The 21,304-nt window shown below is 40.0% G+C and overlaps 1 protein-coding gene across 7 annotated transcripts in view; it reads right to left on the reverse strand.

The window, feature by feature from the left end:
• Positions 1 to 21,304, reverse strand: part of DCLRE1C (DNA cross-link repair 1C) — a 52,415-nt gene that overhangs the window by 9,524 nt on the left and 21,587 nt on the right. For 3 of the 7 annotated variants that reach the window (XM_058669286.1, XM_058669283.1, XM_058669288.1), the window contains 10 exons: positions 15,264 to 15,323; positions 13,770 to 13,825; positions 13,145 to 13,246; positions 12,407 to 12,479; positions 12,085 to 12,225; positions 9,940 to 10,041; positions 5,857 to 5,993; positions 5,300 to 5,354; positions 2,834 to 2,922; positions 1,486 to 1,586 (listed from right to left, as the gene is read on the reverse strand). In XM_058669286.1, the coding sequence (XP_058525269.1) occupies positions 1,486 to 1,586; positions 2,834 to 2,922; positions 5,300 to 5,354; positions 5,857 to 5,993; positions 9,940 to 10,041; positions 12,085 to 12,225; positions 12,407 to 12,479; positions 13,145 to 13,246; positions 13,770 to 13,825; positions 15,264 to 15,323 (916 nt within the window). Of the gene's footprint in view, positions 1 to 1,485; positions 1,587 to 2,833; positions 2,923 to 2,951; positions 3,074 to 5,299; positions 5,355 to 5,856; positions 5,994 to 9,939; positions 10,042 to 12,084; positions 12,226 to 12,406; positions 12,480 to 13,144; positions 13,247 to 13,769; positions 13,826 to 15,263; positions 15,324 to 21,304 lie in introns of those variants that run through there. The other 4 variants (XR_009246181.1, XM_058669287.1, XR_009246182.1 and 1 more) reach the window with 4 other exon arrangements.

Genomic DNA, 21,304 nt, shown 5'->3' on the forward strand with positions numbered 1-21,304 from the left:
TCATACTCCATAAACATGTACAATATATACCAATTATACATCAGAAAAAAATTTTTTTAAAGCATGAAACCAAATTTGCACATGATGGTGATTAAAAGATGTATTACATGATAGATTTAACCTTTGAACTCAATGGAACTGTATTCTAGAAGTTCTAATTACTTATTTCAAATGTGTTTTTCAGGCACCAGTAAAAATAGGTTTGCTGTATTAGTCCTGGAATAGACATTTGAATGCTTTTAAATTAGATGGATCACATGAGTGGAAATGCAGAAGATGTAAGGGACATACCTAGATTAGAATCCTAACCCCATTCTTGCTTCCTCTTTACTTTGGGGTGTTTAATTTGCTAAGCTGCAGAGTCCTCATTAATAAAATCGGAAGGATACCCCTTATGAGTCTATGTAGTCATATATAGTCACATATAGGGAACTATCATGACACCTGCCAAATTGTTGATGTTCAATAAATTGCATCACTGTTACCTAGTGTGTCTGGGTCATATGTTCATCACTGGGGAAAGTAACTGGCCCTCTACCAAAGGAATGGCAATCCAGAAAGGTAAGCACCAATCTGACTGCTGTGAAGCCACACAGTGTCACCCAGAATCTCAAGTTCTGCTTTCTACTTTAGAGCCTACTTCTTTCCTTCACTGAAAAATGAAATGTAGGAAAGGGGCCCGGTTCATGTCCTGGCTGCTCCACTTCCCATCCAGCACCCTGCTGCTTGTGGCCTGAGAAAGCAGTCATGGACAGTCCAAAAGTCCAAAGCCTTGGGATCCTGCACCTGCGAGGGAGACCTGGAAGAGGCTCCTGGTTTCAGATCGATGCAGCTCTGGCCATTGTGACCACTTGGGGAGTGAATTAGTAGATAGAAGATCTTCCTCTGTCTTCCTCCAAATAAATCTTTTTAAAAATGTAGGAAAGGGCTCGGCAGCGTGGCCTAGTGGCTAAGGTCCTTGCCTTGATCCCATATGGCCGCTGGTTCTAATCCCGGCAGCTCCACTTCCTCCCTGTCTCTCCTCCTCTCAGTACATCTGACTTTGTAATAAAAAAATAAAATAAATCTTTAAAAAAAAATGTAGGAAAGTATAGAGAAAAATCCATTTGTGTACACAAACACTAACAAATGTGATAAGAAATAACAATGTGGAAAGTCTCCTCAGCCTTTAACAGGAATGTTCAAGAAGAACAGCACAGCCTCTCCTTAGTGGTCTATACAGGTCATAGGGCATGCTTCCAGAAGGCTGAGAGCACTACACAATATGTGTGGGTTTTCCTCACACTTATTTTGAACCTGTTAAGAAATCAGACCTCTGAGTTTACAGGCTGGATGAGGCAAAATTCTCACAGAGACCAAGTGGCGCCCCTGTGGTGGCAAATCCTATCTGCTCTGCACGGAGTCACTTTCTCCAGACTGGGGCATCTTGACAAAGCAGTCTTTGGAGGAAGCCCAACCTTCTGACTCCAAGATCGTTCTTCCTACCTGAGTCAAGGTGGACTGGTCTAGCTCTCTTCCTCTTCAGTTGCCCAAGTGGTTTGTACTCTGGTTCAGTACTTTGGAAAGATCGGCATAAAGGTTTCAAGCTGAAAAGAATCAGAGTAAATGATTTTTCTTCTGTTGAGACATGTTGCTGGAGGACAAACATCTTCCCTCAGTTGTCCTGATTTCTTCAATTTTTACTCATGTTCAAACAACTGAAATCTTGTTTCTGATGCCCAGGTTCATTGTCATTGCTCTAAGTAGACACATTACTATGTGTGACGAATTACCATGGGAACGGGACACTCTCTAGCCCTTACATCCTTGCCTCCTACAGTTATCCTCACCTCTGCTCCCCACCTGTCCTGCTTTCAGGGCACTGCCCAAAGTTCTGTCCAAAGCCTGGTCCACTGTTGATTGCCTCTGTCCTCACGGTTCCAGTTACCACATGCACTGCCCACTCCAAACCTGCATCTCTAACCAAGCCCTTGCTACAGAGTTTCTAAATCCCACTTTCCATCAACGTTTTCAGGCATGTACATGCTTATCAATCTCTGGACACCCAGCTGAATTCCCCCGTGCACCAAGAATGCCTTGTGTATAGTTTGCCTCCATTTGTACCCACTCTTCCCCCTGAAACTCCAGAGCTCTCTGAAGGCTGCTTCCTAGTTAACTTGGGTCCTACGCACAGGGCCTGACATAGAAGTCCAGCTGGCACTCAAGAAATGTTTAACGAATGGATAAATAAAACTCCAAACAGAGATGAAAGAAAATGGTAATGTTTTAAAAAAAAATCTCTTGGGCTTCATTTATTCACTCAACAGACACCTTTAACTGACCACGTACTTTTCATATATTATCTCTAAATCTCATAGAAACCCAACACATGGGCATGAATACTCCATTTTTCTTGATTGAAAATTATTAGCTGAGAGGACATACTATCAGCAAATATTGGAACCAGGATTTAACTCAACACAAATTTGACAATACTACCTGTACATTCTGACACATTGTAAGCTAATGGAAACACTGAAAAAGTAGAAATGAACAAAAGTTCAAAACTGTCACAACAGAGAATCTAGATTTTAAAATATTTAGACAAAAAACTATCCTTGTTTCCCATGTAAGAGCCACTGCGATGGTTTGAACATGATTTGTCCCTCAAACTCATGTGGGACTTAAAACCCCAAAGCCAGAAATTAGTGATGGGATTGTCTAATCTTGGACTTGAACCTGCAAAACTGTGAGCTAATCTCTTTACAAAGTTGGGTGCCTTGGGTATTCATTAGGTTTATGCAAAGCTGACAAATACTCCTGTCCAAGGAAGTCACAAACAGCAACTACTCACATTTCTGTAACTTTATCCATTGTTGTACCTAATGGAACAACATTTGGATATGCATTCACAGGACAAATGTAGCTCAAGAAATCTTTAATCTAGAAGAAAAACAAAATGGGTCAATTACCTGGACAGTGAAAAACTGGAGTGTTAGAGGACACTAAGGAAGACCAGGAAAAGAGAAGCAGAAATCTCTTATTGCCTTGATTCTTGATGCCGACCGAATGTGGGGACCACCTGGGAGGCTTCCTAGGCAAAAGAAATACCCAACGATTGGGGCAGGTGTTCAGCATCCCACACCAGAGTATCTATGTTTGATTCCCAGTTCTGACCCATAATCCAGCTTCTTACCAATGCTGACCCCGGGGAGGCAGTAGGCTACAGCTGAAGTAACTGAATTCCCGTCGCCCATGTGAGCCACTACAGCCCTGACCCAGCCCTGGTCACTATGGGTGTTTAGGGAGTGACCAGTAGATGAGACCACTCTCTCGCACTTGTACACTCTATATTTTAAATAAATAAATTTAAGTTTTACAAACACATCCATTGCTAGATCTCACAAAGATCTTTTCAATATTGAGCTATAGGTGGTCTTGGGAAGCACTACATTTAAATGTTCCTTTGGTGATTGTGTTCTGCAGTAAGAGCTGATAACCACTGAATAATGGTCATCATAGATTCTGTATATAATGTATGTCACATTAATCCAAGAAAATCATCACCCAATTCTGCATTTCAAGTGAGTCAGAGGTAAGCTGAGTGATAAATACAATACAAAGGGTCTTCAAAAAGTTCATAGGAAATGCATACTATAGAAAACTACCTAAGCTAAGCTATTCAAGTTTTTTAAACCAAAATATATTTTCATTCTATTTTTCCACATGTTTGTTGATAGCACCTTTGTATTCATTTGAAAGGCAGATTTTATGAGAAGGAGAAACAGAGAGGGGTCTTCCTCCTGCTGGTTCACTCCCCAAATGGCTGCAATGGCCAGAACAGAGCTGAGCTGAGAGCTTCTTCCAGGTCACCATGTGGGTGCAGGAGCCCAAAGACTTGATCCATCTTCCACTGCTTTTCCATGCCATAGGCACAGAGCTGGACAGGAAGTGGGGCAGCCAGGACATGAACCATTAATCACATGGGATGCCAGCAGTTTAGGTGGAGGATTAATGTGATACGCCACTGCACCAGCCCCCTGAAGCACCTTTTTATGTACGAGAAAACAAGGTCCTAGAATTACATTGTCTGTCCTCCTGAAAATAATCATTGGTAACAGCAAGTAAATGACATCTTTAAGGTTACTTGATTTGTTCTAATGATATGATAATAATAATAAATAATAATAATAATAATAATAATAAATCTTGTTAAACAAAATACTGTGAACTGTTAGAATCTAGAGGAGGACCGCCAATCCTCCCACCCACTGCATCTTGGTTTTGGAGTCACCCACACAGTCAAGTGCTGGATACGATGCAGGCTGTCTTGGGAGCAACACAAGGCATGCCTCCGCTGCTGTGCTTACAAGGACGACCTTGGCCCTTCCCACTCCCCTGTGCTTTCTGACATACTGAACACTGAAGTGTGCCTAAAAGCCATCAAAGTACAACCTTAAGTGGAAAAAGATATTCATTCAATGTGTACTGACTCACTAAGATTGAACTTAGTCACTAAAACTGTAACTCATGCATGAGCAAAGCTTATGTACCCTTTTCTCCATAGGGACAACATCGCCCTCTTGCACTAGATAGATATCACTAGACAAGGGCAGGCATTTGGGGCAGTTTTCAAGATGCCTGTACTCTCTATCCGAGTGCCTTAGTCCAAGTATCTGTGTGCATCTTTGAAGGCAGCAAGGGATGGCTCAAGGACATGGGTCACTGCCGTGCACAAGTGAAACCCAGAGGAGTTCTGGACTCCTGGCGCTGCCCTGGCCTAGCTCCAGCTGCTGCAGGCATCCAGAGAGGGAGCCAGCAGAGTGATGTGTGTGCTTTGGTTGTCACTCTATATACCTTTCAAACCAAGAAACACTAAACAGGACTTCAGCACTGTGCTTGGGCATCATTTTAAACAGTGAAATCATATACAAAAAGAAAACACATCACTCAACAGACCACAGAGTGACATTTGTTTACAGTGGGTGAGCTGAGACAGAACAAGTGCATTATTGCTCTGTTCCACTTAGCTGAGCACACATCATGCCAGGTGACTCAAATCTTCCACAAAACCAAAAAACTGCCAAGTATACATTTGGGAGTTATAGGTTAATTTTACAGAGTAGGAAACTTTAGCAAATAGGCAAACATGGAAATATTGAATCCACAAATAATCAAGACTGACTTATTTTAGGAACAATGGAAAGGAAATGAGATTTAAATAGAAAAACATATGCCCTGGAAGTCAAACAGAATACCTATAAGCATGAAGGTGCACAACAGTCAGCAATCAGATTGTGCTAACAGAAGATCCTCTTACCTCACTGTAGGAGGAATGAAAAGAAAAACAAGCTCTGTAGGAACTCTCACCCGTCCTGAAGGGAAATAAAAACATTTACAATTCGCTTAGGAAAACTGAGTTCAAAACGCTGACCCTTCCCATTTAGGCTAATCCAGAATTAAGTCATTCTGTTATCAGGAATTCTTGGAGTGGAAGTAAACATTTCCGGGAAGTGGAAATCTGCCACAGACATTCTGAGGAAAGATAAGGCCACAGTGTCATGAGCATCATGGTAACAGTCTGCTCTGCAAAGGGCTTGCATTCTGCATAACATTAACCTGCAACTCAGACAGGAGGATTGCAGTCATCTTTTCTATCCAGGAGGTTGGCACTCAGGCGAGACTGGCTAACGATACTTTGGTTTTAAATCTTGAAACACCATCAGCTCGGTGTAAACAAGGTTTAAGTCTAACAAATCTTGCACGTATACAATAGTACTTCTTGTTGGGCTTAGGTTAGCCTGTATTACACTAAATTAAGTCAATCTGTCCTAAAATAAGGTTTCTCCCAGAAAATGTATGACACTGCTTTCTTACCTCACAATGACATTTGTTTTTCTGGTTCTTTCTCCAAACCACATGGTAGATGGCTTAATGCTGATTGTGTGAAAGGGAATTCCATTTCTGGAAGTAATTCCACAGGGTAATTTATTCCAATGAAAATAGTCCTCTGCCTACAAAAGACAAATGATAAAATAACTTTACATTTTTAAACAAATACATCTGTGAGGTCTGAAAAACAAATGTAGGTAATTTTTTAGACATAAAAAAGCAAAAGTAGGCCTGGGTGTTTAGCCTAGTGATTAAGATGCTGAATAAAATGCCTGCATCTGTATCAGAAGAGCTGAGTCTGATACCCAGTTGACTCCCCCTTCCTACTTATGCAGAGGGTGGGAGGCAGTGGTGACTGACGCTCAAGTAATAGTATACATACAAATATATCTCAATGAAATCTTAAAATCCCTAATTTTGCTTAAAGATGTGCTACAGACAGAATAACACCCACAAATCCAAAGGCAAATATGGGGAATATCTCAATAAAACCTCAAAAGAAACCTAAATCAAACAAAAAGAAACCCACTGCAAAAAGACAGATCAAATCACAATCTGTCAATGGTAACCCTGAATGTTAATGACTTAAACTCATCAATTAAAAGATACAGATCAGTGGAATGGATCAAAACACTGGATCTGGGCCCAGTGTGGTAGCCTAGTGGCCAAAATCCTCGCCTTGCACATGCCAGGATTCCATATGAGCATTGGTTCATATCCTGGCTGCTCTACTTCTGATCCAGCTCCCTGATTGTGGCCTGAGAAAGCAGTAGTGGATGGCCCAAAGCCTTGGGACTCTGCACCAGTGGGGGAAACCTGGAAGAAGCTCTTGGCTCCAGGCTTTGGAGGATATCAGCTCTGGCCATTGCATCCATCAATCTCGTACAGGAGACACATCTCAACAACAAAGATATACCGAGACTGAAAGTGAAAAGATAGAAAAGGATACTCCAGGCTAACAGAAAAAATGAGCTGGTGTACTCATTCTAATATTAGATAATATAGACTTCAACATAAAAAGAGTTAGAGGAGATGGAGGAGGACATCAAATAATGATCAATGGATCCATTCAGTAAGATAAAATCACCTATACACACCAAATGCCAGGACACCTAGTTTTGTGAAATAAATATTAATGGATTTAAGGGGAAAAACATATTCCAATACAATGATAGTGGGGGAGCCTAACACCCCACTAATCTCAACGGATATACTGATGAGACAGAAACTCAGCAAGGACACAACAGAGCTCACCCAGACAACAGAATAAATGTGCTTAACTGATATCTACAGAACCTTTCATCCTACAAACACAGGATGCACTTTTTTTTTCATCAGTACATAGAACCTTCTCCAGAACTGATCAGATTATAGGCCACAAAACAAGCCTTGGCAAATTTTTAAAAATCAAAATCATGCCACACATCTTCTCAGACCATCATGCAGTGAAACTGGACACCAACAAATCAAAATATCCCAGAAGATGTGCAAATATTTGGAAACTGAACACATCCTGCTAAATGAACAATGGATCATAGAGGAAATCAAAGAGGAAATTTGAAAATTGTTTGAAATGAATGAAAACATCAACACAACATATCAAAACTTGTAGGACACAATCAAGGCAGTGCTAAGAAGAAAATTCATTGCAATAAGTGTCTATGTCAGAAAACTAGAAAGAGAGCAGGTTAATGAGCTAGCCATACAGCTGAAGGAGCTAGAAGAAAAACACACACAGAAAAATAATCCCAAAAATTAACAGAAAACAAGAAATGATCAAAATAAGGGAGGAAATAAACCAAATAGGGACCAAAAGAACAATACATAAGATCAATGGATCAAAGAGCTGGTTCTTTGAGAAAATCAATAAAATAGATAGCCAACTAGCCCAACTAAAGAAAAAAAGGAGGGAGAAGATATACACCAATAGAATTACAAAATAAATAAATATATATATATATATATATATATATATATATATAATAGCTATCTCAGACATACATAGAATAATCAAGAACTATTACAAGTAAATATAAACCAAAATAGAAGAAATGGATAGATTTCTGGACACACACAATTTACCAAAACTGAATCATAGGTAATTAAAAATCTAAATAGCCCTATAATGAGGATGGAGATTTAATCAGCAATTAAATCTCCCCTAACAAGAAAAAGTTCAGGATTGGATGCCTTACTGTTGAATGCTACCAAGCATTTCAAGAAGAACTTACTCCAACCCTCCACAAGTTATTCAAAACAACGGAAAGGGAGGCAGTCCTTCTAAACTCTTCTATAAAGTCAACATCACCCTAACACCAAAGCAAGAAACAGACACAACAGATAAAGAGAACTACACACTGATATCCTTGATAAACAAAAATGCAAAAATCCTCAACAAAATACTGGCCAACAGAATCCAACAATACATCAGATTATTCACATGGACCAGATGGGATTTATCTCTGGTATGCAGGAATGATTTAATGTAGGCAAATCAATAAATATGATACATACACCACATCAACAAAATGAATAAAAATAATATCATCTTGATTGATGCAGAGATGATATTTGATAAAATCCAATACCACTTCATGCTAAAAACCCTAAGCAAGATAAGCATAGTAGGAACATTCTGCAACACAGTCAAAGCAATCTATGAGAAAACCGTATCACAGAAAATAATAAAAATATTTTTTTTAAACTGTTAAAAGAAAATCCCAAGGTTAACACAACTTGATTATATAAGCAACTATGTCTCCAACCTTGGAAAATAAAGGCTATCAGGGCCAGGACTGTGGTACAGCAAGTTAAGCTGCCTCCCACAGTGCTGGTATCCTATGTGAGTGCCAGGCTGAACCGTCATAGCTCTTCTTCTGATCCATTTCCATATAAATGTGACTGGCAAAAGAGAAGATGGCCCAAGTACTCCATGTGGGAGACCCACATAAAGCTCTTGGCTCTTCACTTTGGCCTGGCCCCGTCCTGGCTACCACACTCACGTGAGATGTGAAATAGCCCTCTGTCTCTCCTCCTCTCTGACTTCCAGTTAACTACAGAAATATTTAAAAAACAAAAACAAAAAACAAACAGAATAAAGGTCATGGATGTTTGCCAAAATATATACATATGTATATACATATGTATTCCTTTGATGACTGCCAAGCTATGTGTTTATGCATTTATTTCATCCTTTTGTGTACATTCATATACATGCATAAACACATATACCGACAGTCCTTGACCTATGATCTTTCAACTTAATGACAGTGTAAACATGATATGTATTCAGTAGAGGTAATACCTTGAATATTTATTTTTTTTCCCTGGGCTAGCAATATGTAATACAGTTCTTTCATGATGTTGTGTGGTGGGGAGCAAGCCACAGTTCAATTGTAATTTATTTTCTAAAGTTATCAAAGACAATTGCAACATTCATTTGAAACTGGACCATCAATACCTATAACTATTCCAAAGTTTAAAGGCAAGTTATGTCTATCTTAAATAAGAAAAGTATATCAATATGCAAATATTGTAAGTTTCAAAAGTAAGTAGCACCAGATTGTACATGTTTCCTTAAATTATAAGCTATAATTTTATACTCAAATGTGTATGAACAGATTTCATTAAACTATAAGGATCCATATCCATTTACTTATTTGAGAGATAGACAGCAAAAGACAGAGAATCTTCCGAACTCTGGTTCACTTCCCAAAAGGCCACAACACATAAGACTGGGCCAGATGAAGCCAAGATCCTCAGACTCCATCCAGGTCTCCCAAGGGGTGGCAAAAACCCAAGTATGTGAGCCATCTTGTGTTGCTTTCTTAGATATGTTAGTAGAGAGCTGGATCAGAAAAAGGGAAGCCAGGATTGGAACAGGTACACTCATGTGGGATGCCAGTGTGGCAAGCAGTGGCCTAATCTACCATAGCACATGCCACCCCCTAGTTTTTACTTTGCCAAGGTGAGGAACCTCCAAGTGGAAGGTCTCAAGTTCCTTCTCATTGTCAAACTGTGCTATTGCAGTTCCACAGACAACTCCAGAATAATCATTGAACATGGTACCTTTGGATGTCGACACGCATGGATCTGGGTGTTGCGGTCTGTCGTGAGATGGTGAAGAATGTCCGGCATGTTTCTAAACATATCCAGCTTATCCACGTGAATCTAGGAAAGCAGCAGGAGCATTGTCTATCCTACGAATAAACTGTTCAAAGGTAATTATTCAGGACAAAACATACTTTCCCTTCTTTTTGCAACCTCGGTTTTGGAGACTTCCATGCATATACGTATTTTGCCAGGATGTTAGTGGGCAAGAGGTTAAACAGATGGGGTTACTGTCTATTGCTAATGGTACTAAACTATACTGAGCTGATACTGTCTTTCAGGAGTCATCCAGTGACCCAGTTACCTACTGTATGCCTATGGTGTGTCAGGTTTTACTCTAAATATTGGACACTTGACAGTGAGTGAACAAAAAAGAAAAAATAACCAAGAATTGTCTCTCCTTACATACATACACATGGCATGTCACAGAGGGTCAGAGAGAGGGGAAGAGAGCTGGCCAGGAAGCAGGAGACAAGATCACTCCCCTACCACGTGCCATTTCATTGGACATGGAGCCCAGATGCAGAAAACCCAATAATCAAACCTTGGTCACCCTCTGAATTTTAAAGGTAATGATTGTATCACTTATTTAAAGCTTATCTTAAAGGTACTTCAAATTAAATGAAAAGAACTAAATAACAGGATTATAGAATGGTAAATGAAAATTTTTGAAATTTCAAATGCACATGTCTGAGTAATTTCTCATCTGATGCCTGAAAAACAGATTAGAAAAAAAAAAATCAAACTGCTGTGTGGCTGATATCAGATACAAAAAGATCACAAACATAATTGTTCGACATTTTATTTACTACCTATTTACTAATGACCAATAAGAAGTAATAGTGATTTGGTTTTCTGGGTTCTCAAAAGAGGAAAACGGGGGAAGCGTAACTTCTGTGATGTATACGGAGAGCTACATAAAGTGTCACCCTGAAATCAGGGTGTGGCATAGCAGTTAAGATGCCACCTGCAATGCTGGCCTCATATGAGTCCCACTTGCTCTCTGCTGATGCATCCTGGAAGGCAGCGGAAGATGGCCCAAATGTCTGGATCTCTACCACCCTCGTGGGAAAGCCAGACAGGATTCCTGCTCCTGGCTTTGGCCTAACCCAGCTCTGACTATTGTAGTCATTTGGGAAGTAAGCCAGTGGACAGAAGCCCTGTGTGTGTCCCCGTCCTTCTCTCTTTGTTAACTCTGGCTTTAAAATAAAAACAACATATTTATTTTTATTGGAAAGGCATATCAGAGAAGGAGATACAGAAAGATCTTCTATCACCTGGTTCACTCCTCAAAAGGCCAAAAAATTATAGAAATGACAGCTACAGTGCCCAGCTGAAGCAAAGAAAGCCGGGGTCCTGACTGTTGCAGGAAACTCCCCTCAGGCTTTTTTTTAAAAGACTTTTATTTTATTGGAAAGTCAGATATACAGAGAGGAGGAGGAGAGAAAGATCTTCCGTCCACTGATTCACTCCCCAGGTGGCTGCAATGGCCGAAGCTGAGCTGATCCGAAGTCAGGAGTCAGGAGCTTCTTCTGGGTCCCCCACATGGGTACAGGATCCCAAGGCCTTGGGCCATCCTCTACTGCTTTCTCAGTCCACAAATAGGGAGCCAAATTGGATGTAGAGCAGCCGAGACATGAACCAGCATCCATATGGGATCCTGGCACATACAAGATGAGGACTTCAGCCACTAGGCCACCACGCCATAATATGCATTTTCTATGAAATTTTTGAAGATGTCTTAAATGTGTCTGATTCCCAAGGCAGATTTTTTTTTCAAAATGATTAATACTCTATACTCTGACTGCAAGCAATATATTCAGGCACCTCCCTGAATGAATTTACTTTTGGTGCTCATCAGAATCACTAGATTTATCTAAGGACTCATAATTTAGGAACTAACACTCTGGTTATTTCCCTGAAGACAACTAAACAAAAACAAGGTACTATCTCAGAGGGGCAGCCAAACTGTGTCACAGCCCTGTTTTGACAAATCATTTCCATCTGTTACTGTTTACAGTTACTTGCTGGTAGGTGAGGGACAGGAAAGTGAAGTCAGGAGGGCATAAAAAAAGTGTGAAATAGAAAGAACAATCACTGTACCTGGACTCCCAATTCTTCACTAAGGTTAGTGAACAAATATTCATAGCCGTAGGCTGCTTTGCAGTTCAGCCACACAACGTGGTATGGACTCCGAGTGATCCAACTACGAACCAGCTCTAAAATTCCATTTAAACATTCCTCCTAGAGGGCATTTTATAAGATCTTAGTTAATGCTTTAAAGAGGCCCACCCTTTGCCTTCCCAACATTCATGAGCATCCACACCAAGGGGAGCGACCATGATCTGATATGACACCCTACAAACTTGCAGAAAGAAACAGGTTCATACCCAGCTTATCACTCTCTGACTCCAGGCAGACTTACCCGACTTGGAATTTGATAAAATCTTGGATCACAGAAAGTAGTATCTAGGTACACAGTTTGGATGTCTTTTACTCTGAAAGAGAAATTTAGTGTAACCCACCTAATATGACATGCATTACTTATAAAATTTAAGTTTAAATGCAGGGTATTCCATTCTATTTGAAATCAGTTAAATCTACTTCACTGAAAAATCATTTCAGTATAATTAGATACAAATTTTGTTTCAACAGTTATTGAATTTGACAAAATCATGTATCCCAATCACTGCTATGCTAATCAACATACACAACATTTTACATATCTCTTTTAAGGAGAAAAATTTACTCCTACAAATGATAGAGACAAATTAAATTTCTAATAGAAACAAGGGCTTGAATTTGGTAGGATAAAAAGCAACTAAAAGAAAGGTTATTATTATTATTTTTCTTTCTTAAGAGGTGGAGACAAACAGCTCTCATCTGCTGCTGGCTCACTCCCCCAATGTCACAGTGACTAAGCCAGGCTGGACACTCAGTCCAGATCTCCCACAGGTTGGCAGGAACCTAATTAATTGTGGCATGACCTCTGCTTTCAGGACACACATTAACAGGAAGCTGAGGTCAGGAGACAGAACTGGGAATAAAACCCAAGTACTCCAATGTGGAATGTAGGCATGATAACCAGTACCTTAAACAAGTTAGAAATACTCCTAACACCAGAACTTTTGAAACAAAGCATTAACTGTGTAAGGTCCAGTACCTGCCCCCCGAGTGCAGAAGTTCCATTCTGGCAGCTTCTCCTTTTGCCAATCTGAAGTCTCCTGTGTACAAGACAGTTCCATTATTGCCCTGAAATAAAAACCTGAAAAAAAAAAAAAGAATTCAATGACTTCCAAGTCTCAAAAGGCTGTATTTAGCAAATACAAGCTAAATCCATGGCAAATGCTTCCAGCTAAAGGTCTATTTTAAAGACATACTGTCAATGGAATTTCAACAGCTCTAAATGTATACCCAACAATTGTTACCTTTTCCAGGCTAGAAAAATAACAGAGCAGAGATTTTGTGAATTTGTAATGCAAATTTGTAATGATTCCTGTACTGTTAGCACTGTTGAATATATTTTGAGATAATTTCTGCTTAGGAAGTAAAAAGTCCATGTAATCAGAAACTGAAGTCATTGGAGAAGCAGTTATTGAAGACTTCTATTATAAGAAAAATCACACTTAAAATTCAATCTTCAGACCCCCAAGTCAAACAGGAAACAGAGAAATTGTCAAATAATGAAATCTCCCTATATGTATTATGTTTTAGCTCTTAATATCTTATATCCATAACCATATACATAGCTACATATAATAAAATGGCAAAACAGATGAGCCCCTTACATAACTGATCCAGGGCAGTGAGCAGCTGGTAAGAGAGTCACAACAATCTCTTCCTTCTAAAAAGACAATAAAGAAAAAACTGTAACAGAAATTATCATTAGGATTAGCTACATAAAGACATCCTTAACAGAACAGACTCAACTACCTTTCAGAAATGTGCCTTTTCCTTCCAATTTCCTCACTCCCCAAATCCTGGAAACAAGTGAAATCCTTGCCCACTCAACAAGTAAACACTCAGCAATTCTGCCTCTAAGTTATGTACCAAAAGAACTGAAAACTTGAGCTCAGATAAAAGCTCACACATGAAGATTTCAAGGAGGTGATAATCCTGCTTCACATTAAATATCAACTAGATTTGCCATTAAGTAGGGGGAAGGAGAGGATCCATAGTCCTACTTATTACTAAGACAAGACATTCACAAAAACACCACTTTTACTAAAGTTAAGGATAAAAACTACATTTTATCAACCAAAAAGGGATTTTCTGTGAATAACAGAATGACATGGAAAAATAATTACAACATTCAGAAATTTAGTGCAAAAATATTAAAGACTGTTTTATATCCCAAACATCATAATAAACTTAATAGCAATGACATCATATAGGAATAGTTAAGATCTGGAGTTCCCACCATCAGCAAATAATCCTGAAAAGAATTTGGACAAAAACCAAGCCGTGTCCAAGCTTTTCAAAGAAAGACACCAATACATCTCTGTTATGGATTGCATGGATGCTTGTTCCTCAGAATCCATTGTTCCACCTTAGCTCCCGAGGAGATTTTATTAGGCTTTGGTTGTTGATCAGCTCTTAAAGGTGGAGCTCTCATGAATGGGACGAGGTTTGAGAGAGAGAGCTTGGTTGCCTTTTCGAGTCCTGTGAAGACACAGGGAAAGATGGTCTACAGACCCTCCTGTGGCTTGAATGCTCTAGTGCCTTGATCTGGCTCAAAGCCTGGATCATAGCCTCTAGAGCTGCATGGCATCTGGTTAAGACACCATTTGTGGTATTTTTGTGAAAGAAGTCCAAGTGGACTAAGATACATTAGTCTGCAAAGATCTTGGTTAGTTTTGCTAAAAACTCACATAATAGTTAAAGGAGTGTTCATAAACAAGGAGCAGGTGAACACTTGATATAGTAAGATGACACTCTGGACATTTGCATCCCGTATCAGAGGGCCTAGATCCACATCTCAGCTCCACTCCCGATTCCAGTTTCCAGTTGATGGGCACCCTGAGGTAGCAGCTGATGGCTCAGATAGTTGGCTTCCCGTAACACATGTGGGAGACCTAGATTAAGTTGTTAGTTCCTGGCTTCAGCCCGGCTCAGCCTTAGCTGTTGGACAAGTAAGAGTAGATGGAAGCTGTATTTCTTCCTCTTTCACACTCTTCTCTCTCCCCTTTCAAGTAAAACATGAAAATGACAAAAATTTTGGGGAAAAGAAGCGAAATAATGTCAGCACTAAATTTTTAAAAACATCAATGTTTAATAGTTACCTCGCCTGATGCTTCATCAACTAATGATATTTGCGTAGGAGTTTCAATTTCAATTGATATCTATTAAAACAAAAGATCATACATATCAGTTTTTCATTGTTTTATACACCTTTATCATCACCAACAGCCTTTCTCTTAACTAAAATATCTTGTCACTTCTGGAACAAACATCTTATTACTGATGTGTATGTAATACTATCAGTTTCTTAGGATTTCCACATGTTCACCTACGAAACATCTCTTGTTCCACTTTGGCTATGATTATCTATTTTGTAGCAAGTTTGAGTAGCTTTTTATTGTTTTACACAATTCACTTAATTAGGTGGAGGATTTTTTTTTTTTTACTTTTATTTATTTGAGACACACAGAAAAAGATGAGCAAAAGGCTGCATCTGCTGGTTCACTCCCCACATGGTCCACAATGGTTAGGGTTCAGCCCAGTAGAAGTTGAGTGTCAGCCAGGAACTCAATCCAGGCCTCCATACTGCTGACAGGGATCCCATCACTTAAGTCATCACATCACCAGCTACCACTGGAGCTCAAACCTCAGCACTCTTAAAATGGGAGCAGGCATCCCAACGAGCAGCTTAACTGCTACACCAAACACCAACCAGATGTTATCTGTCTTTTGAACATTTGATGAAATACACCTATAAAACCTGTGCTTGTAGTTTTCTTTGGAGAAGAGACTGATAATTTGAAAAATTTCTGGGGCCAGTGCAGTGTCTTAATAGGCTAATGCTCAGCCTATAGTACTGGAATATCAACTGCAGCACTCCTGATTTAGCTTCCTGCTTATGGACCAAGAAAGCAGCAGAAGATGGCTCAAGTCCCTAGGCCCCTACACCTATGTGGAAGACCAGAAGGGGGCTCCTGGCTTCAGATCAGCTCACTTCTGGATGCTGCAGCTGTTTGGGGAGTGAATCGGTGGATGGAAGGTCTTTTTCTTGCTCTCTGTCTACCCTTCTACTGTGACCCTGCCTTTCAAATAAGAATAACTCTTCTCAAAAAATTTCTTTGATGTAGGCTGAGACTGTGGCATAGTGTGTTACGATATCACAAGCAATTCTGGCATCCCATTAAGAGCTCCCTGCTAATGACCACTGACACCCATGTAGGAGACTCAGATGGAGTTCCAGGCTCCTGGCTCTGTTGTCCCAAACCCAGCCATGACAACCATTTGAGAAGTGAAATAGTGGATAGAAAAATCTTTGTCTCTCCCTCCCTCTGTGTAACGCTGCCTTTCCAAAAGTAAATTTTAACAAATTCTTTCGGGCCCAGCGTGACAGCTCAACAGCTATATCCTTGCCTTGCAAGAGCCAGGATTCCATATTGTTGCCAGTTTAGGTACTGGCAGCTCACTTCCCATCCAGCACCCTGCTTATGCCTTGGAAAGCAGTAGAGGATGGCCGAAAACCTTGCAACCCTGTACCCACGTGGGAGACCCAGAGGAATCTTCTGGTTTCTAGCTTCGGATCAGCTGAGCTCTGACCATTGCGGCCACTTGGGGAGTGAACCAATGGATGGAACATCCTTCTCTCTATCTCCTTCTCTCTATAAATCTGACTTTCCAATAAAAATAAATCTTGACAAAAAAACTTTGTGATTTATTCAAATTTTCTTCTAGCTCAACTTTGTGTTTTTCTATGTTTCTATGCATATAACTGCTTTGTCTGAATTCTATACCAGCCTATTTTTCTTAGAAATTACTGACGTCGTTTTATATTGTTTCATCTTCCATTTTATATGCATTTAAAAAATCATTCTTGGCAGAAATTCCTCTCTATGCCTTTCTATGACTACCTTTTAGTCTTCCCCTTCTGTTGCAGTTAATCTCTACATCAAACTTCTTTCTTTCACACTTGCTAAGGTTTTCTCTGTTGTTCCTATTCCATTTTCCTAAAGACTTGTTTATTTTTAGATTTTGTTAGAAATTGATTTAATGGTATCAATTTCCCTGCTGGCATTAACTGAGCTGTGTTCCAGATATTTTGATAGATCAAGTCTCCATTGTTCAACAGGTCAAAGTACTATATGTGTTTTCTTTAAAATTTCCTGTTTTACTTGAAGACTGTTTTTTTTTTAAACATTTTTATTGCATTTCATTTTTTTAAATTAATTACATTGCATTATGTGATATATTTTTTATGCACTGGGATTCCCCCCACCCCTCCCCACACCCTCCCCCCACGGCGGATTGCTCCACCTTGTTGCATTTCCATAATTCAAATTCAGTTGACATTCTTTCATTGGAGGTATTTACCAAGCATAAAGTCCAGCATCTTATTGTCCTGGTAAGTTCAATGGTTTGTTGGTGAGACCATCTCTGGTCTGAAGGTAAAGCCAGCAGAGTATCATCCCAATCAATTAAAAGCCCCAACATAATATTTACAACCATTTACAACATTGTGACATTAATTGACATGGTATTGATTAACTAATATGTTAATAGGAAAATGCAGGTTCTCAACCACAACCTGTGACTTCTTCATAGACATTTCAATTTTGGTTTATATTCAACCGTGTTCTATACACCTTAAAATGGCTATAGATTGCTATTCAGCTGTCTCATGCCTATTTTAATTTTAGTCTTTAGCAGTTTATAGAAGCATGTTTTCGCTGAACATGGCTGTTTTTCAGGTGGTCTAACTCTATAATTCTAACAGGATATATGTCAACTGTTTAGGTGAACAGTTTTAGGAGGGGTGTGCAGAGAAATCTTCCATACCCCAGTGAGGAGTAACTAATCTTTGTGTCCCACCCAGTGAGTTATAAGTGCATCCCCGCTGACCGTTTCCTGTCTGTTTCTAAGCTTTCCTTATTGTTCTCTGTCTATCCTAGTTTTGTTTGTTTGTTTTGAGGGATTTCTGGAGCGCTCCTGATGGTTATTATGAGAGGGGGTGGGGACCCAAAATTGGAAGCAGACAAGGACCAGAGAAAGCTCCTCTCCCTAGTCCTGAAGGAAGTTTACTGTTCTTCTGTTTCTGCGGACTGCTCAGGGATCCTGGTTGTTGTTCCAATGACCTTGGATCCTGCAAGGCAGGATTTGGGATTCTTCCATCCCATGTGGTAGATCCAAATGGGGGTGGGTGACCTCTGAGTTCTTGGTCTCCGAAGGCACTCCATTTCCCCGTGGTCTCCTTGGCAGTAGGGATGTAGTCCTCGGTGCTCATACTGATAGTCCTTGGTGAGGATCGAGGAGTCTTCAGGTTTGGGATAAAAGCCTCCTTCTGGAAGACTGTTTCTTATATGCATTTAACTTCCATGTGTCTGGGATGATCTTCCTTTTATTTCTGATCCCCAATATCATTACACTACCATCTGAGAACACAGCACCAAATTTCTTAAGATGTCTGGGCACAGCACAATGGCTCAATGGCTAAATCCTCACCTTACACACACTGGGATCCATTATGGCCAGTTTGTGTTTCAGCTGTTCCACTTCCTATCCAGCTCTCTGCTTGTGGCCTGGGAAAGCAGTGGCAGATGACCCACAGCCTTGGGACCCTGTACTCACATGGGAGACCCAGAAGCAGCTCCTGCATCCTGGCTTCAGACTAACTCAGCTCTGGCCATTGTGGCCATTTAGGAAGTGACCCAGTGGATTGGAACATCTTTTTATATCTCCGTTTCTCTGTTAATCTGCCTTTCTAATAAAAATAAATAAATCTTAAAAAAAAATTAAAACTTTGTTCACCAACATAGCACATGGTCAATTTCTGCAAATATTTTCTTTCTTGGGTTTCTTAGGTTTACAGCTCTGCTTTTTAATTAATAGCTCATATTTATTATATCATTCAATTTATTGCATTTAATTTCCACTGCCTAGTACTATATTGACTTATCTAAGAGGCAGCTAATTCCTAGAAGTTCCTTAGGGTTAGGGTTGATCACAAGAAAAAGCTAGAAGGCAGAAGTGCACAAGTAGCACTTTAACATGTACTGAAGGGCACTGGGAATTACAACAGTTCATGTGCATTGCTGACCTGGCTATACTCACTTAGGGTTTTTTCTTTTTTTCTTAAGATTTATTTGTTTTTATTGGAAAGGCAGATTTACAGAGGGAAGGAGAGACAGAGAGAAAGATCTTCCATCCACTGGTTCACACCCCAAGTGGCTGCAATGGCTGCAGCTGAGCTGATCCAAAGCCAAGAGTCAGGAACTTCTTCCAGGTCTCTCATGTGAGTACAGGGTCCCAAGGCTTTGGGCTATCCTTGACTGCTTTCCCAGGCCACAAGCAGGGAGCTGGAAAGGATGTGGAGCAGCCAGGACATGAACTGGTGCCCATATGGGATCCCAGCACATGCAAGTTAAGGATTTTAGCCAACCACGCCAGGCCCATGCACTCACTGAGTTGGACCAGGCAGCATTGCAGCAACTCCAGAATCTTCTGGGTATCTGCCTGCAACTTCATGGAGTCCTGGGTCAGCAGGAGATGAGTCAGTGCTATGGGAGAGACCAGCATTCGCCATGCTGGAAGTGACACAATCACTTGGGGATTAAATCGTGTATTAAGGCTTGACTCTACTTATCCACTTCCCTTCCTGCTCTCCTTCCTGACTTTGGCCAATTCACTTGCAGCAGTTTCAAGCCTGGGTTATAGACAATATTGTGTGATCCTTGGAGGAGGGGGGGGTGAACCCTTCCTCCTCACCAACAGGTGAGATATTGAGATGAATCAGATCACACACACACACTCTCTCTCTCTCTCTTTCTCTCTCTCTCTCACACACACACACACACACACACTCAGAGGAGAAAAATGTATTCCACCCATCACGAGACTTTCACAGAGAGCAACACAGCACCCAAGCTGTGACTGAAGGGGCTCATTTGGCTTGAGACAGAGTAGAAGTAAATGGCCCTGGTTTTCATGCTGATGAAGGGACAGGTCCAGCTTGCCTAGTTTAAATTCCACACCAGTACACAGGCAAAGATAAAAATATAAAATACAGGATGCATAGAGAATACAGAATGGTCAGGCGTCCCAAATGTAGGGCACAGGGAAAGGAAGAGGCGGGACTTGCAAGCTGCCAGCAAACACCAGACTCTTCTCAACACTCCTGCAGACTTCTCCATCAGCTCCCTGAGTGTGTGAATCCTGCTCCAAACAAGCCCCAATTCTACTCATTTGCTACGGCTCTCCTTCCTCGACCCAGGCCTGGGGTGACAGAGGGTCTTGGAAGTACTAGCTTTGTCCAGTTGAAGGCTATTTAACCAATCACATATACATTTGTATCTTCTTGACCCCCTTGTTCTTGATTAATGGCAAATAATATCCTCTTAGAAATATAAGTTTTTATGGAACTTTTACACTGTTAATTTGATTTCATTGGATATAAAAATTGAAACTTTACCACTTTGGGTTTCTAATTATCTGCATATCTCTTTTCTTCCCTAAGCTCAAACTGAACATATCCTCCCACAGCTCCGTCTACCCCCACTCCCCGTGTCTCTTATAGATTAACACTGGCAAATCTTCCCTGCTCTTTTTGACTATAACTAGAAATTTGTGTTTTGATAAAGAATTGAATTAAGCTCATTCATATTTATGGCAACTACTGTTATAATAGGGTTTTTTCTTCCATCTTTTTTTTTCTATTTATAGATATGCACTTTTCTCCCTTTCCTATTTTACATGGGATAAATCCATTGTACTTTGCAAGGCCAAAAGCTATCCATTATATTTTTATTATTTTGATCATACATTTCCTCTAATCTATCCCATAAGTTACATAAAAGGACTTATGTTAATGAATATTTTACACTGTAAAACATTAAAATACTTCTTAGCTAGCAAGTCAGTAAGATTAAATAAACAAATCTGAAGACGTAGATCAAACTTTACAGAAAGATAAACAATTTAACAGCAAAATGTTCTTCTCTTATATGCTGCTGAGCTATAAAGAACAAATAAATGTCAGTATTCTAATTAACATGGATGTTATAATGAAGAGGAGCTGGGTTTGGGACACTCCAGTACTCTTTTCAATCTACTTCTAAAAATATTTTACCCTTAAAAATAATTAGTATTATTCAAG

This window comes from Ochotona princeps, chromosome 10, assembly GCF_030435755.1.
Source record: "Ochotona princeps isolate mOchPri1 chromosome 10, mOchPri1.hap1, whole genome shotgun sequence".
Classification (NCBI taxonomy): Eukaryota; Metazoa; Chordata; class Mammalia; order Lagomorpha; family Ochotonidae; genus Ochotona; species Ochotona princeps.